General features: G+C 52.0%; 5 protein-coding genes across 5 annotated transcripts; all 5 read right to left on the reverse strand.

The window, feature by feature from the left end:
- Positions 1–286: 286 nt before the first annotated feature.
- On the reverse strand, positions 287–2,582 carry EDD37DRAFT_617446 (uncharacterized protein). Its single transcript, XM_062815731.1, has 3 exons — positions 2,141–2,582; positions 1,135–2,091; positions 287–1,079 (listed from the first exon to the last, which is right to left on the reverse strand). Exons 1-3 carry the CDS (start codon positions 2,539–2,541, stop codon positions 569–571), a joined length of 1,869 nt encoding a protein of 622 aa, XP_062675490.1. The 5' UTR covers positions 2,542–2,582; the 3' UTR covers positions 287–568.
- A 172-nt stretch (positions 2,583–2,754) lies between these two features.
- EDD37DRAFT_617453 (uncharacterized protein) lies at positions 2,755–5,338 on the reverse strand. The gene has a single exon (XM_062815732.1). The coding sequence runs from the start codon at positions 5,079–5,081 to the stop codon at positions 2,928–2,930; it is 2,154 nt and encodes a 717-aa protein (XP_062675491.1). The 5' UTR covers positions 5,082–5,338; the 3' UTR covers positions 2,755–2,927.
- A 1,847-nt stretch (positions 5,339–7,185) lies between these two features.
- Positions 7,186–10,143, reverse strand: EDD37DRAFT_59888 (fungal-specific transcription factor domain-containing protein). Its single transcript, XM_062814613.1, has 2 exons — positions 7,410–10,143; positions 7,186–7,353 (listed from the first exon to the last, which is right to left on the reverse strand). The coding sequence occupies exons 1-2, from the start codon at positions 9,870–9,872 to the stop codon at positions 7,210–7,212; spliced, it is 2,607 nt and encodes an 868-aa protein (XP_062675492.1). The 5' UTR covers positions 9,873–10,143; the 3' UTR covers positions 7,186–7,209.
- Positions 10,144–10,698: 555 nt separating this feature from the next.
- Positions 10,699–11,670, reverse strand: EDD37DRAFT_59924 (uncharacterized protein). The gene is made up of 2 exons (XM_062814614.1): positions 11,613–11,670; positions 10,699–11,556 (listed from the first exon to the last, which is right to left on the reverse strand). The coding sequence occupies exon 2, from the start codon at positions 11,415–11,417 to the stop codon at positions 10,764–10,766; it is 654 nt and encodes a 217-aa protein (XP_062675493.1). The 5' UTR covers positions 11,418–11,556; positions 11,613–11,670; the 3' UTR covers positions 10,699–10,763.
- Positions 11,671–12,715: 1,045 nt separating this feature from the next.
- EDD37DRAFT_585741 (esterase/lipase) lies at positions 12,716–14,999 on the reverse strand (the record flags this gene model as incomplete). The annotated part of the gene is made up of 1 exon (XM_062814457.1): positions 12,716–14,999. One exon carries the CDS (start codon positions 14,997–14,999, stop codon positions 12,900–12,902), a length of 2,100 nt encoding a protein of 699 aa, XP_062675494.1. The 3' UTR covers positions 12,716–12,899.
- Between the last annotated feature and the right edge of the window lie 1,997 nt (positions 15,000–16,996).

Here is a 16,996-nt window from a genome sequence, read left to right on the forward strand (position 1 = left end):
ACAGCCTTTGGCTTAAAGGCATGTGGACACCAGGCAGGTAACGGAAGCGGGACTTGGATGCATGATTGTAAGATGTAAGGCAGAATAGAAGAGGGCTAAGGGGGTAATGGGGTGATTCAAGGCAGACTTTTGGCTGCCTTAATAACAGTCAGATTGAGATGGCAGCACAAACAGAGTGAGAGAATAATGTAGCAAAGCAAGTCGTGACAGGTGGTAGACGAAAGGTTTTGAGAAGTTAGGCTATCTGAGCAATGTGCTGTGGGGAAACAACGTGGGCGACGGAAGTCCTAAGTACAGTACCACACTAAGTAGGAGTAGTGTCATAGGCATTGGTTTGGTAACCGTGAGCCCGGCCTTGTACGTCTTTCCACCATTGTATCATTTCCATTGGCTACGATTTCAATAGCTTTCGGGGCCATGGATGCACATTCTCCTACGGGCATAGCCCCTAGATAGCATGTGAGTGTTGATCATTCAGCCGTAGTTTGTGCAGCCATTCAGAGTAAACGCACTTGTCATCATAGTCGTTGCAAGCACTACACCACAATCACAGATGCTTCGGCCTTGCCTAAGCGGAAGCCAATATCCTGTCGACATCATCTTTGTGCACGACCGCACCGCCTTGAGAACACCTCGCTACTGCACGTAGCTCGGTACAGAGGTTGTCGATATCGATTTCGCCATTAAGGAACTTCTCCATTGATCGAAGACGGTCCCTGAAACGAGGTTTAGCGAAGTTTGGACGGCCAAATACAGATTTCACTGACCATATTCGGTTGCAAGTCAGTCCTTTCTGAGTGTCGAGAAGGACATCTCCAAGCTCAGCTTCCTCCATGGTCATTTTGTCATCGAATTGACCCCAAGCAGGCTCAGTATCTTTCGCGAGCAGCATGTGCACGAAATATCGAAGCTCATCCGGATGAGGTCCAAATCGGAAGAACAGGTGCTCGAGAGACTGACTTGGTGACAAGGGATGTGATGAGCCTGATGTGTCATCGAGGGATCCCGAGTCCGAATCATGGAATCCGCCCTTGTCCTGAGTCATGTCAATGGCCTGGTACCAATTGTCACAATCGGCGCTGCGAAACGTCAGTGTGTCATGCATCAACCATAGCCATGACCAAGAGCGCCTACCAGTAGCTCAGAGAAGCGCTACGACGCTCGAGCGGATGCTGACACTTTGGACAATCGTCGTCCATGCTTTCCAATAGCATAGCCATGACGAGCTTCATGCGCGCCGAAACCACCTGCTGCCATTTCGCAATCTCTAAGACCTGGCCAGTATTTCCGCCTAACAGGATCCTGTACCTCCTGGCTCTGACGTACGTCTTGCCTGGCCTGGTCTCAAAGTGGGTCCTAAGGAAGGCGTGGAAGATGTCAAAAGATTCCCAGTAATGTCTTGGTACCTTCAGTGGCTCCCCGAGCGCGGTGGTCAACAATATGGATTCGTCTGTCAACAAAGACACTTGATATGGCAGTGAGATAAAGCAATTGGCAAATGACATGATGGTCAAGAGGAGCAACGTCAAGGACATTGGATCGTGATGGTAAGCATGAAGACAGCACACAAGTGCTTTTCTTGTTGCAGGGTTTTGATAAAGCGCTGCAGCAGACACACTAAACAAGCACAGCATTAGTCTAGAAGCATTCGTGGACGCAGAACTTTCGAGCCTTCTAGGAAGGGCGTGCTGGTCTCGGCTCCTGCTAGGCGACCTCAAGTGTTGGCAAGGTCTCTGTTTCGTGGCATAAGCCTCTGATCCCATATTTTGGGTGGCTTCTTCGTACCCCGATGCCGACTGAGCATCTGTAGGAAATTGGGAGGTGTCGGTCTCCATGATACTGTCCCGGCCGCTGCTAGGGAGCAACGCCTGCTTGATCTGAGAGAGATCAAGCTTGACATCTTCCAGGTGGGATGCGATCGCTCCCTTGATAATATCAGAGTGCTGCGGGGGAAAAGGGCTGATGACCTGAGATAGCCGGGACATCATATCCGGACCCAATGCATCGATCTTGTCAGTCACACTCGTGGTACTTTGGCGCATGGTTTGGACTGTCTGTTCGTGGTGCTTGATGGCCAGGTCATTCTGGGCCCTGTCTCGATCTGTCAGTAGCTCGTTGTGGGCAAGTACGAACAGCCAACCCTAGGGTGTGAAAAAGTGCAGCATCTACCCCAGGCTTTGTGCTGATGATATGCTCTTGCACTTTCTGAGCTCCACTGAAAGCATACTGCAGCTTTCGCTTTATCGCTATCCAAGACTTCGTTCCGCATTTTGGTCCCAGCCGCTTGCCATATGGCTCCAGAGATACCTGAAAACGGCGTTCGCGCTCGAGGAGATCGTTGTAAACCGTGGCTGCTGAACTTGCGGGAGGTATAGAACCCTTCAAGCCAGCAACCATCAGCTCGAGGGAGGAGAGTGCAGCCTGTGCATCGTGAAATTGCTGCCTTGCGCCATCCGGACCTGGTGTGAGTGCAGTTGCTGCGTCCTTGAAAGCTTTGACGACAGTGATGATATCCGTCGGCGAGATACCGATGACAGACATGCTGCTTGTTACCGTCCATTCGGTCAATGACAACTTGCTGCTTCTGCATAAATTGGAAGATGAATTCTGATCTTGAGTCAGGAAGAGTTGGTGCCATCTAGAGTGCGCCCCATCGTGGCTCAGATCTGTGGCCAACATCATCCTTGCATATTTGCACCAATCAAGCTGCCATGAGGCTTTTGCACGGTATGCATCTCTGACTTCTCTTCGCAGAGAAGTCAGTCGTCAAAATATCATTTCATTGAGCCTCATATTTATCGTGATTCTGCATTGATTCAACCGCAAACAACCCGCTTACTTGCTCGCTCGCTCGCATCCACTAACGCTATCATGAAAACATGCACATCAACAGCCACATGACAACCAGCATACTTTATCCACCTCTTTCATACAGCCATGACTTCATTTTCCCTGCTCACCTGCTTACTGAGCTCGTGCAAGTTCTCCCTGTCACCCGCCACCCTCACACTGCCGCTTCGTAGGACAAAATCTCTTAGCGAGTCGCTGCTGCGAGTAAATTGCGGTCCGAACGATGGTTGTGGCAAAGTAAGCAAGGACCTGCCTTGAGAATTCTGTTTCAGCTCGTTTTCCTCTTCTATCTCGCATGTTGGATCCTCGTCGAGAGGCGTAGCACCATCCATAGGCGTGAAGAAGGCATCAGACTCGGATCCAGCATTTGATGGTGCTCTAGGGGTGCTTTCCACCAGTTCAGTGTTCGTATGTTGGTCCTCGAGCTTTGCTTCCGCCGTCTCTTGGTTCGTCTGGGCCTCAGGCATGGCTTGACCATTCACAATCTCATTCGACACTCCAAACTCATGCGTCTTCACATCAGCGAAATGAACATGGGTTCGCTCGGCTACCAACGGCGTTTCCTTGACCACTTCCGTTTCGTCCTCTTCGTCGATTATAGAGGAATCAACATTTCTTCGACCGTGGAGACTTACAAATCGGACGAATTTTGGCGGCGAGGCGAGATGGGGATTCATCTTCCTGGAGCTGGGACCTGGGCTGGTAACCTGTCGTTGGTGCGATGTCGGCTCGATAGGAGTCTTGTATGGTTCGATGCTGGCCTGGCGGGTCTCATTCTCGGCCACTACCATCGGTATTATAGGTGTGAACTTCCCTCGACTGCTGTCCGAGCTGCGTCTGGCGGGATTATTAGACGTCCTTTCGATTTCAAAGCTGAAATTTGTCCGCAGGTTTTCGTTTTCCATGACTGGACTGAGATCGGATGCTCCAGGTGGACGTTTGATTTTGCCACAACAAGAGCAACGAGCGTAGACTGGGCCGCAATCAATTTCCCTCTCCTTGCCTTTGAATTCGTCAGGGATGACAAGGGATAGAGGTCGAACTGCCGGATGAGCTGCAAAGTCACACTCCTCGATTTGGGCACCATCCACATGGAGCTCCTCATTCGACGCCGCGGCTTGGCCTTCGGATGGCAATTGTTCCACTTCAGAACTTTTCGGCTGATGGAGTTCGGTGAGTGGCAGAGACCGTCTTCTCAACTTCTTCAGCTTATTAGTACTGTCCGTTCCGTCTTGGTTGCCCTTTTCCGCCCCAAAAAGAGTGAACCTCTTCTTGCTCTCCCTTTTGGGTGTCTCTGCCTGGTCTGTGACGCGTTGTACTGGCAACGGAGGAAACGCTTCTTTCTCATCTGGTGCTGTGTTGACTGCTTTCTCATTCATCGCAGGTATCTCGCCGTCGCTTGAAACCTTTGGCTGATTGTGTGGATCATCCGCTGGATTGAGCACTGTAAACTTTTCATTTTCATGCATCATGGACACCGGGGAGTCGCTCTGCCTGTGAGGGCTGGCGGGTCGCGAGGAAGCCGCGCTGATGTTGGAGATTGAATTATCACGTTCGTTCCGCAAACTCTGGGCACGATAGATGCTCACTTCCTGAGAGCTGCGAGACCGCTCCGGCGATGCACTAAGCACGCTTTGCCGGGGCCTGGAAAAGTAAGAAAGCGGGTTGGTAACAATATTGGAAGATGGTCGCTGAAGCATGTTGAAGGACCCATTTCGAGTGACTTCCGGACCCCTGTAAGTTTGAAGCCCACGATAGGTCGACGATCCGGAGCTTGATGGTCGTGGAGACAATCCGTTAGCCGCCACAAAAGCGGCGTGAGCAGAACCTCTAGGACGAGGAGCGTGAATAGTTCCGTTACCATGAGGTTGATCGGAATGATGACCATGGCTGTGGCTGCGTGTACTTGATTGCGATGGCCTTCGATGTCCATTGGGCGTGTGAGGAGGTGTGGGGACATCGACGGTCGAGTTCCGAGAGACGGAGTTTCTGTGGCTCTGTGCCTGGTAGGCAGACGCCTTTTCGGGAGGAGTGGTTGGTGGAGTCGTAGTAGTTGCACGCCGTGACTTGACGGGTGAAACCGAATTCGAGCTGGACTGACTTCCAGTCGTGGAGTCGAGGCCTTTGTTATTCAGCGATCGGATTTCGGCTGGCGTCAATTTTGCGACATTGGCACTGTTACGACGAGCATGCCGTTGCCGTTGCTTCAGCGACTTTGATAGCTTGGCCATGTCGAAGTCATCTGCATGGGCTGCGAACAACACATGTTAGTGATGCCATATAGAAATCATAGGATGATTAGGGGAGTGATATGCAAGGCTGGGAAATATGTCCGAAAACATGGAGAAGGGCAGATGCAGATGTCAGTAGCGTGGAAGCAGTGGCACCCAAAATAAGCCGGAATGACGCTGCCGCAACTTGACACCTGCAAGGTAAACTTCCAAAGCTGAGACATGAAAACTCACCCGCTGCACGGGCCGCCGTCATTGCTGGCATGGCTGGCAATTGTGGACGAGGGGAAAGGAGCCCCCAAGTCCTCTCGAGGTGGGAGATATCAGCACTCTGTAATGAGGGCTAGTCGACTGGATTTCAGAAGCAGGCGGGCCCTGGTTATGGTGGAGCGTTCTTCGTTGAGGTGCTTTTCAGGCTCGCGAGGCGCGATGCTGGATAAATCAGGCCAGCCTCGAATGTACTCTGTACCGCAATTCGATCCGCCGAGGCTGTTCCTGATTTGCAGGTACAGAGGGTCAAGTAAGAGATGATCTGTAGGGGAAATTCAATGGAGAATCCTCCGGTGAGCGCAATTCAGGACGAGCGCGGCTTTCGGTTTGGGTTGTCGGCGAAACAAGGATGGCAAAACCCGACAGAGTGGAAATGAATCGCGTGGTGGTAAAACACGATAGTCTTCGTGTAATCTTTTCGTATATCGACTGCCGCAGGATGGAAAAGATGGAAAAGAAATGATCAAAGAATGGAAGAAACAGCCAGAGATGATATGCGACGATAAGATGTTGGTGGTTAGTGAGTGGTCATAGGGGAGGTCGTTAAGGAGGGGCAGAGGCAACAGGTCGACAGGAGGTTGACCGCGGTGAAGGGTGCCGGGAAGGCCATCAACGCTCTTCAGACTGACACCGCTAGGTAACTTATGCATCTTGCGTCGGGCTGTCATTAGTCTGTTTCGTAGACTTGTGATTCCCATTGCTTCCACAAGCGAAACGCTTGTCGTGTTGCTGCTGGTTGTGGCTTGCTTTCGCCTCTTGCCGGCGTTGTTGTTCTCCCGCTCTTCTCATCACGAATCTTTCTGGACTCGGCTGTCTCTGAATCTGGAGCGTCCCTTCTCCTCTGGGTGGATGACGGACGCCATGGCCGGAGTGTAACCTAAGATGGGATGGAGAGATCAAGTGGAGGTTCGTGTTGTTTGGCTGGGTTTGGGCAATGTCTGACTTTAGAGAGAACCTTCTCCAATCACCGGGCGGGAGGCCGCCCATCTTGGGTGCCAGAATCTTTTAGTTCGACGTCTTTTTAAGTACCAAGCCACACACTTTTAGGGGGAACAGGCATCCCGCTGTCCCGTAATTGTGCGATTGGCCTCGTTGCCCCTCATGAGGCTGCCACGGCGCCCGCCACCAGATTAAATTCATCAACCGCGATAACGACTATTGCTTTTGGTGCACTCACTTACACCAACATGACGAAGCGTCGCGTGCCGTGTGTCTTTTCTGCTCGAGATGTTTCCAGGGCATATCGACGAACCTGCAACATTCCTGACCTGGAAACGACCCAAGTTGATGAGTCAAAATACTGCTCCCAACCAGGTGCAGCCTCATTCCCGCATTGCGTCGGCCATTGACCGAGTCGAGCAGACCATTCCACATTGCTGACTGCTTACCATGCATGATATCTACATCCTTGCACCGAGGTGTCGCAAATGATCAAACACCATATCGCAGTGGGTCAGTAACACTTTTAGCTCCGATGCAGAAGTTGATGCTCATGCGGGTATTTCCTTTGAGCCCACTTAGGATACGGAGTACCTACGACAATATCTCATCTAGGCAAAGTCCATGTTCCAAAAACATGAAGCTCATGATACAAACACGGAGGCTTATCCGAGGCATAAACCTGTATACCTTGTGTGTTGCATTTACTTCCAGTGGTGAACGCGTGTTCACCATGCCGGACCAATTTTACTACCTTCATCAAATCTCGTATATACATAACCTGTCCCTTAGTAATCATCATTGGGATAGATCTCCGTCAACTCATGCCATCAACCATATGCTGCAAGGGTATCCTATATACACGAGGTAATCGTGCAAACTCCGCAAAACATTACCATATTAGCCCAGTAAGTTGTGGTCACAATGCAAGGCCAGTGCCGTCGCCTGTCCACCTGTACAAGGCGAGGACCTCTCGCCTCCAGTGTTGCTGTTCGGCCAGATCTTCAGGGATACGTCCGCGAACCTGTTGTAGAGCCGATCGCATCACTTTTCGGAAATTTCGCTAAGCATCAAAGTCAGTCAAATGTCGCTATGATCAACTCGATTCAAAACACATACCTGATATTGAGTGTCCAGCGTTGCAACGCACGCCTCATGGGCCCGTACAATCGTCTCACAGGCCTTCACCACGTCCGGACTCACGTCGCCTTGGAGCTTATCCGCAAACAACAACAGCAGGAAGCTGCCCTGAAGCAGATACACTCCAAAGAAGAAAGGCATAAAACTCAAGTCGGGGTCAACCTCGATGACTTCGGATACTGCCTCGGCCGCACTCACGGCATGGCCAGTTGCTGTCACAAACGACTGTGACGAAATCCACAGGTCATTGTCATCTAGTAACGCAATCGGATCCCATTTGCCGGTCAGGAGGATGTGCAGCACGTGCATGATATGCATTCCATATGCCACCACCGTCTTGGTCTGCAGCGCGAGTTCAGCAGCGCTGTGCGACTCATTGGTACCTGCAGATACCACTGACGGCGTAACGGCATCGTTGTGGCTGCCGTCCACTGGATGCCCCCCAGACGCCTCGAATTCCTTCAGACTCTGGCCGTAAGCCTCCAGTTGCTGTGTGATTTCGTCTGTATGCTCGTCCCAGTTCTTGGCCATCTTAGCTCTAGGCCCGAACCGAGGACGATTGCGTGCGTGATTCAGATCGAGAATTTCCCCCAGAATGACCATCAGGGGTAGGAAATACCCGAAGACACTATGTGATGTGCACTCGATGTTCAACCCACGCCTTCGGTGCGCGGAATCGGATGCCCTGTCAAACCTGCCCGCCTGGAAGGCTTCGTCGTCAAGAGGCTGGAGCAAACCCTCACATTCCTTGTTCAGGAAGAACATGGGTCGGTTGTAGCACAGCGCCAAATGCCGATCTTGCATGTACAACAGCCACCACGTCCGCCGTCGCTCTTCCCGTTCCTCCTCAGACACATAGCCTGAAGGCTTGCCGCGGCTGTCATCCACCGAGCTTTTACGCCCTTCGCCCGGGTTTGCGTCTGTCGTGCTGTCTTCTCCGTCCTCCGCGGTGGGGTTAGGAGGTAATTCACGGCCAAGCCTGATTTCACGCGCCAACGACCAAGCCGCGTTCCACCACCTCAAACTGGCCGCCTTGCGTTCGCTGGCCGACACCACGGTAGCCAAATGTATATAAGTAGCGAGATTATCAACCTGTGCGTGATCTACCCCGTTCCCGCCTGCTTGAGTTGGCACCACCAAGGCGCCCAGTCCAGTATCGTTGACTGCCATCTGGGGATAGTTGGGATTGGGTGTCGCCACAGCAGTATTCGGATGACTGTGAACCAAGGGCTTCAGCATGTTGATTGTGAGTTCTAGTAGGCGTTGACAAATCCGGGCCCGGGCATCCAGCTGGCTGGTCAAATAGGGTGCGTCGCTTGTCTGAGCAGCGGTCCATAGCATGCTAGCAAGAAGCGCGGGCGTACAAGGTCGAGGGTCAGTCGGATGCAATATTGACTTCTTGCGGAAAATGTATCCAAGGACATAAGGATTAGCGGGTCTGAGGTAGGCAGAAGTTGAACTCGTAAAATATTGTTCCAGTAAGTCACAAGCCAGAGCTTGCGGAAGTATTGGCTCAATATGAGGCAATAGAGGACGTAGTACAGGGTACCTCAGAGTATCGGTGATGCGAGGCTGTGCTGGTAAGGGTTCATGGACGAACATGGGAGAGGTCAAAGCCAACCAGTCTGGCGACTCGACCATGGGCGCCTTTCCCATGAACGCTACCGAGTAATCGTCTCCCAGTGGAAATCCAAAACCTTGGACCGCACCCGAAACATGCATTGAGTCCAATGCCGAGGTATTGAAGGCTTGAGTCGGCATGGCAAAATCAATGGCACGCGTATTCATCTGAGGCACCATGGAGGGGTCGATATCGTGCATTTGCCCTCCGTTCGTGAGGCCCATCGTGCCTGCCGGGTCGAATCCATTGAAGAAGTTGTTTTGATGGTGACCAGTATCGAAGGTGGCGCTGGTAGGGGTGTTGGTGGAGGGTAGACCATTTGTCTCGACCAGTCCCTCTCTTCCTGTATATGATGTGCTCGAGTATTTGCGCGTACCTGCAGTTTGGTGCATGGCAGAGGAATTGTTTGGCGGCGGTTGAGAATCCGCAAAGATTGCCTCCTCATTTTGATCTCCTGCCTCTTTTTTCGGAGCGCGGCCCCTCTTCTTATGAGCTCGAGCATACTCGCAGACGAGAGAATTTTCGGTGCAATGCGCGCAAGGCTGTTTACCATCACACTTTGTGCGCAATTGGTTGCACTGGTCACAAGCTCGACTTATCCTGCGGCGAACGGCCGCCGCTTCAGCGAAGGCGTTTGCATCGAGTTCCGACTCCCTCCTCTTGCGACCAGCTTGCAAATTATCGTTCTCGTACGACTGTGGGTTCTGTTGCAGGATCGAGGAGAGTTGATGGGGCTGAGACGTGATCATGTCGGATCTCTGGCCATAATCGTGGTAATCGGAGTAGCTATTGTGGGTTTGTGGGGGAATGCGGGAGAGCATCTTGAGTTGGGTTGTACAGCGACAGCAGCGACGAGGTCTGCTGTCATTTCTCTGTGAATGTTCAAAATCACCGTCGGGTCGTCATTGAGTTAGAGATGGAGAGTCGTCAAAAGCCAAAGCCCACGGGAAGATGGAGGTGGTGGTGCTGGAGCGTTGGTAGTGGAGATTTTTTGTTCACATGAGAGTGCCGGGAGGTGAGTTCATGGCACGCAACCGTAACTTAGCTTCGTACTAAGAAGGATTGGGAGGATGGAGAATCGGTAGCCTTTTGGTGACATTGGCGGGGGGTGTGGAATCAGTGATGAATCAGTGCAATGTGCGAATAGAGGCGAGAAAGTGCAAGGGCCACAAGGCCCTACGGTGCGTGTGGTTTCTGGGTGGCTTCTAGGCTTCCTCGTGGTTCGATGAAAGAACTTTGGGGTGCCACTGGGGGACCCAATCATGCAGACCGGGGTTGAAGTCTGTTCGGTTGTAGGGATTTCCCTCTGCAACCATAGTTCAGTTCAGTAACACCTTCTCTAGCAGGAACAAGGTCATATCATACACTCTAACCAGTGCTGTAGAATATAACCCATTCTCCAGAATGTCCTCAAGTCATTCAAATATATGAATAAGGCTCTATCTATGGTTTGGAAAAATTGCGTCAGTACTGCAACAAGCTTGCAGCTCCAAGACGCATCGTGCCCAGGGATGCGATTCTCGCTTCCATTCTTGCTGTGGAGGTGGAAGCGGGGCAGCCCAAACGAGATGGTCACCTATTGATTGACCGCCGCGCTGGCGCCGCCGCTCATCACAAGTACTTTCCTAGCTCATCCACCCACTGGTTCGGTTCTGATATCCTGCACATGTGTTCAGCTACTGCTGCTGATGACGATACTCTTGAATGTCTGCTCAGATTGTTTTGCCTCGGTAGGTTCGCTCTTTCATGGCGTGATGAAGACATGCCACGATTGCTTCACTGAGTTTGGCTGCGCTTGACTTGGACAGACTCCGGCGGCTGACAATTGCCACAGCTCCTCCTTGGTCATCAATGGGCCATACAACATAGATCGTGCTTGTCCCCATGAATATAAAATATAAGCTGTTGTGCTTGTAAGCTGAAATGCAGTAGCATATGCATGTTCGACCATTGGAAGATCTGGTGTCTTCGGATGAGATCTTAAGTTGCGCTGCGTGTTTCGCGCGCGGGCCATCCATGCTCCAGGAGTGGCCAGTGGCATGATATGTTCCCCATTCCTGAGAAGTGCAGCCTTCTCTTAGTCCCCGCTTCGAGGACGAAGTCGAGTCTCGCCAGCCGAGACGAAACATAGATTGAACTTTTGCCGCAGGCTCTTCGAGGAACTCGATGAACCAGCTTCGCGGTGCTGCTTTCTCTTGTCGAGACAGGGCTTGATCGCGGGATTCAATAATCATTGCGGGCTTCTGGATGCCATGCCTTTCATGCCGTTGTCTTGTACGGTCAGATGTCTCAATTGATGCAATTAGTTCATAGACTTTCGACTGCTGACCAGTATATTGTAACTCGACGTCCTCCCGGAGCCACATGAGCGGAGAGACGGGCGCGCCATTACATGGCGGTCACTGGCGTTGAGGTTTGAATCAGCTGTGCGGAGGAAAAGCCTTTCGAGTCTGCTGTTTTGCTCGGCCGTTCGCTTGTTCGTTCGCTGGGCAGGGATGAAACCATCTTCTTCAATGTCAGTCGTGCGCCAGAGCGTGAATCTTCAGGTTGGGTTGACTTACTGAGTAGTTGCGCAGTGCACAGATACATCCACCAATGTCTAAGCCTCTCTATTCATTGCAGAGGCAATCCCATGCACCCGGAGGATAGGATGTGGATGTACATGGGGAACACCTTTTCGATACCGAGCGTAGCAAGCCTGCGGTCGAATGCGTTCGGGATCGCGAGGCTCACTGATCGATCAGATCCTAAACAACAACCCAGGTCTCGTATTTGTATTTCGTCGCTATCTTGCCACAGCCATTCTGCTGTGTCTTGATGATCCCTTCCGGCATAGAAGCTGGCATGGTCCCTCAAGTTAGCCGATGGCCATTGTCTGTCTCGGTCAGGTCTCTGTGCAGGTACTGTGTGCATTTCCGGATATGGGGATTCTCTTTCGCACACTGGAAGGGGAGGCGGTGAGCTCCATGCATATTAGTCCACGTCTACGTCTCACCAAGCCAAAAACACGATCAAGATTGTTGGAGCCAGACTCCCTTCAGGACGTGGATTCATTTCGTCCTCGAGATGGCGACAATTGAAGGGCAGGCGAGTGCATGTAGATCAAGGCCTCTGGAAGAATCGAGGGTCGGTTTCCGTGAGAAGACATTGGGGTCACTCGTCGAAACAGTCATTCGTAGTTTTCGACTCCCCTCTTAACCAGGAGACATGTTCGCTCTCTGGAAGAGATGGGAGAGAAGTGCCAGGGAGTAGGGAAGAAACACCTACCTTTCACATCAGGCTATTTAGATAGAAATGCCGGAACTAAGCAAAGAGACATGTCCTATCACCTGGGTAAACTTGTGCATGCTCTTCTTAGTCATTTAGCAACCAGGGGTCAATGCCCCTCTTACCGCGCTGTCGTGGATAGCGTCAAGCAGACATGGAACAATACATGTCCGTATCACATCCGTCGATGGTTGAACTCACTTTAGGATGGCATCCTCGGCTAAATCCCTATGGCATACCTTCGCCTGATATTGATGTCCGGAAGCGACGACGAGGAAGAAGACATGACGTCGAGGCGGCACCTATTAACCGTCACTGCTTGGCACATTTGAAGGCTTTGCCACCTCCGACTTCATTGCTCTCCTGGTCTCCTTTTATGACCAGTCCATCATGGTGAGCACGAGATCCTTTCATCCTTGTCGAATCAGCTTGAGCCGATTGAAGTCTGTTAAATTTGTGTACTCATTGTATTTTATGCTTTGACGCCTTTCAGGCGCATTACTATTTTCAAGCTGTTATTTTCCTTCTTCTCACGCAGGCTAGAAAAGATCAGTGCCAGTCCAGCATCTCCTGGCAGAGTATCACCGTCCACCCCCCAGATAGTAGCTGATGCTGTAGTTCAACCACGCGCATTGTGGCAGGTCCACGAACGTTCCTGTATAGGACGGGTAGTTGAAATGCTTGATCGGGCCAGTGTCGCTGACCACGTTCTGCCACGGTCCAGACTGCTCAACGCCCTGCAAGGTCGTCGTGTAATTTCTGACTTGCAGATAATCAATGGGCGGGTTTGGCTGGCCGCTCTTGACAAACTCAGCAAAGTACCCGCTGACGAGCTGAACCGAGTACAAATCATTGGCGTCACGAAGGGGGACATAGAAGTTGCCAAACGCCCATGCCATGTCTGCGCCGTGCAGCTTGAAGTAAGGTAGGTTGGGGTTCCCGTAGGGATAGCCTGGAGTTACGGGCGCGCCGGGCACGTTTTCCGGGTTGTATCCGTTGATCGTCCTTTCAAATTGATAGAAGTAGGTAGATGGGAAGGCACCGCTCTCCGCGCCAGCGTAGACGGTAGCCTGGTCTATGCAGCGGAATGTGTTGTCTGTGGCAACTCGTTGCGTGACATTGAATGAGTCAAACGTGATGTTGCCGGTGTCGTAGTATGGGAACAAGCCTGACTGAATGATGGCCTGGGCATAGGACTGATTGATGCCGAGGCCGTACATAAGTCCAGCGGTCTCGTTCTGGATTGGTGTGGGCGACAGGTTCGAGAACGATGCGCCGTCATTGGCAGCGACTCCAAAAATGACGGGTACGTACGCTGCGCTTCCATTCTTGTTGACGACGTCAAGCTCGGGGGTGTTGACAATGGTGCCATCCTGGACAACATATCTTGCGACGGTGTTGAGAGCTACCAGATCGGTGGCATTGACGGTTTCAAGACAAGCGATTTGAGCGCTCAAGGTCGGCTGGGTGCAGTTGGACTCATTGAATATCTGAGGTCCAGCCACGGTGTAAGATTCGTTGATAGTGTAGTATGACGAGTAGGTCGTGCCGTAGTTACCTGTCAGTCCGAGGTCGACACCGCCTCCCAGATTGGACATGGCGACAGCGCCCTGGAACATGCCGATCGCTTCAGGACTACCGAGCAGAGTCCGGACAGAGCCTGCCCCGGCACTCTCACCCATGATTGTGATTTTGCTAGGGTCACCACCGAACTTGGCAATGTTCTCAACTGTCCATTTTAGTCCAACGATCTGATCGCCGATGCCAAAGTTGCCTTTGATATCTGTCCCAGGAATGGCAAGGAAACCCAGCGTCGACAGACGGTAGTTGACTTGGACGACCACGATGTCATCGCGAGATGCCAGATTGCCACCGTCGCTCAAAGGATCAGCACCCGAGCCCCCTGTGAAGCCTCCTCCGTAAATCCAGAATAGGACTGGACGCAGCTCTGCGCTGGATCCAGCTTTAGGGATGTAAGGTGTCTGGATATTGAGGAACAGGCAATCCTCACTGCCGCCACCAACCTGAAGACATTCTGAGCCGTAGGCGGTGGCGTTGGCTGTCTCGCCCGTACCATTGTACAGCTGAGAATACTGGAACCTCTGTGGTGGATTGGCGTATCTGATGCCAAGGAAGCGGAACGACTTCTGGTTTCGATATCCGACGTATACATTGCCCGCTGCAGCTACAGCGACTTCGTTCGACACAGTCGCTGTGGAGTTCGGCGGTTCACTGGCTCTGCTGGATTGGGTGCAAAGGACCGGCAGCGTCGAGTTGTTCTGGGTCGAGGCCAGGAAGGAGAGTCCCTGGGGAGATACCTGCAAAGTACCGCCCGCAATATGATACGCTTGGTTGGGCGAGACTCTATCCGCAAATTCGAGGTAGGACAACGAAGAAGCAAAGTCCGAACTATAGTTCTGGATAGTAGTTTGAGTCAAAAGAGTCTCACTCAACGCGCCGCAAGCAGTCGAACCTGCAGAGGCGGGCATGGGATCAAGCAGAATTGCGCCAACATGGTTGACGTCGTCGGAGGCATTGAGGTTGTTTTGGTAGATGAAGGTAAGGGAGCTATTGGCATTTGAGACAGCCGTCCCGGCTCTGCGATCGAGTTCATGAGGGTGGCCGAAAGCCGACACGGTCAATATCGCCAAAGGCAGTGCGACTCGCAGAAGAGATACCATGTTGACACGTACTCCATGCCACTCAAAGAGAAACTGAGAAAGGAAGAGATAGGATCATGGCAGCAAGTTTTGGAAGACGATGTTCTTACTATTATCATGCTGGTCTCAACGATGGATTTCGCGGGTGATACATTCAAACCCTTCCCCGTCCACCCATTGTCGCTGTTCACCATGTTTGACTCCTCTTTTCAAGCCTTCAGCATAAGGTCAAGTTGCCATACCCAGTTTGGCAGGACATTAATATACGCGATATCCACGTCGCCTGCGGGCAGCAAAATGCGGAGAAGAAGACGCAGGCAGTAACAGCTTGAGTGCTGTTAGGTAAGTGTCGGCATCATCGAACATGATATTGTGTATCACAACATCACTGAGTGCGCATAGCGGGCCCGCGTACAAAAAAGCGGCGTTCCGTACAAGGGCTGGGGATCCCCAGACGTGCGCGTTTGGAAGGTAGAAAAAAGTTGGAGATCATGCCGACATTGGTAGACCTGGGGGCTGGCTTTAGGCTAAATATCGAATCAGGGGTTCAATCGAGTGCGTTTGCCGGAAAGGGGCCTGATCCGCAAGGAACCATTTCGATTTCGGCACTTTGCATTTCATTTTGATCGTTGCTTTTCCGGTTGTACGAACCTCCGCATTCTTTGCAACCGCCATGCTCCTCTTCGCGGCAAATATGTGCGTGCTTCAGGTGGATGTCGGGTTGAAGGGGGACAACTCTTCTCTGGATCCGAGACCTTCTTCAATCGGCTTTGCAGCAGCAAGATCGAGTCGGCTTTGCAGCAAATGCAGGTCCAAGAGACGATCCGTGACCGGCGCTGCACCGGAGCGATGCATGAAGGACAAGTCCTCTGCCTGGAGCCCTTTGGGCTTCGAGTTCTTCGGGCGTGTTCTGACTAGCATGCGTCATGCCCATGATGGCATTTGTTTGTCTTGCCTCGCAGTACTGCTGGAGAGTCCGTGCTGCGGAAGGGTTGTGCAGCGCTTTTTGCGAAGTGCTGGATGCTGTTAGATGTGCCCGAAGCTGTTGGAGGACAGGTCCTACATCGAGATGCAGGTGTCAGCCTTGCTTACAAAGCTCAGTTGTCATAGAGTCGCAGAGTGACGGGACTGATGGGACCAACCCAACACTCCAGCTCGGACGTCGACTGCTCCTGTCCAGTTGGCTTGTTCATTGAATGTCTTTCCAGCATGGACTGAGCCTCACTTGCCCCTCAGCAAACACTAATTGGTTCAGTCCATCAGGGGCATTCCGCATCCTGACGCGGACGTTGCAAGACCTTGTGATGTATCTTTTAGCAAAGCTTACGGTGGATTTCTTGGAGGCATGCCAAACGTAAGGTAGGTCGCCCGACGTGGCAAACTTGGGTGCCTTGTGCGTCAAGGTTCTTCATTTAGTACCTGTTGCAGATCCAAGACAGGTTCAGCAGGTCAACGGAATGCAACTTCTGAGAGGTACAACGACGGCCATGTTAGAAGTAGGATGTGACATGCAGCGCGCTTTGTCAAGGAAGATCCAGATGCTACGGTTATGTCTTTCATTACTGGCAAGACAATTCGGAGCCTTCCGTCCAGCAAGGTCGCTGTTGTGACCGGCGATTCAACCGCATGTTGAGCAGCACTTCTTTGCTGCGGCTCGAGCAACTTCGTGTCCCACGACAGCCAGCCTAACCGTCATCATTGTTTCCGTGCAGACTACCTATATCCTACCTCCAGGACGTTTGGGTAACACGTTTTCCAAAGAGGATCGTTGCACTGAAGGCAATACAGAGCCAACATATGACACACAGAAGTACAATCATCTACCAGCTGGAAAATCACGCGCTATCAAAGTCACCCGCATAGCAGCTGTGGCAGTGAGCGAAAGCATTGAGCGCAAACAGCTCCGGTCAACCGGGTAGCCATTCAGATATCTGGCTGAATGCTCCTGAATCCCCCCATCTCGTGCCTTCTGCCAGACCAGCACATTTCCGTCACTTTCCAAGAGCTGCCTCGCAAGC

The sequence above is a fragment of the Exophiala viscosa genome (assembly GCF_022695815.1).
Source record: "Exophiala viscosa unplaced genomic scaffold EDD37scaffold_1, whole genome shotgun sequence".
NCBI classification, from domain to species: domain Eukaryota; kingdom Fungi; phylum Ascomycota; class Eurotiomycetes; order Chaetothyriales; family Herpotrichiellaceae; genus Exophiala; species Exophiala viscosa.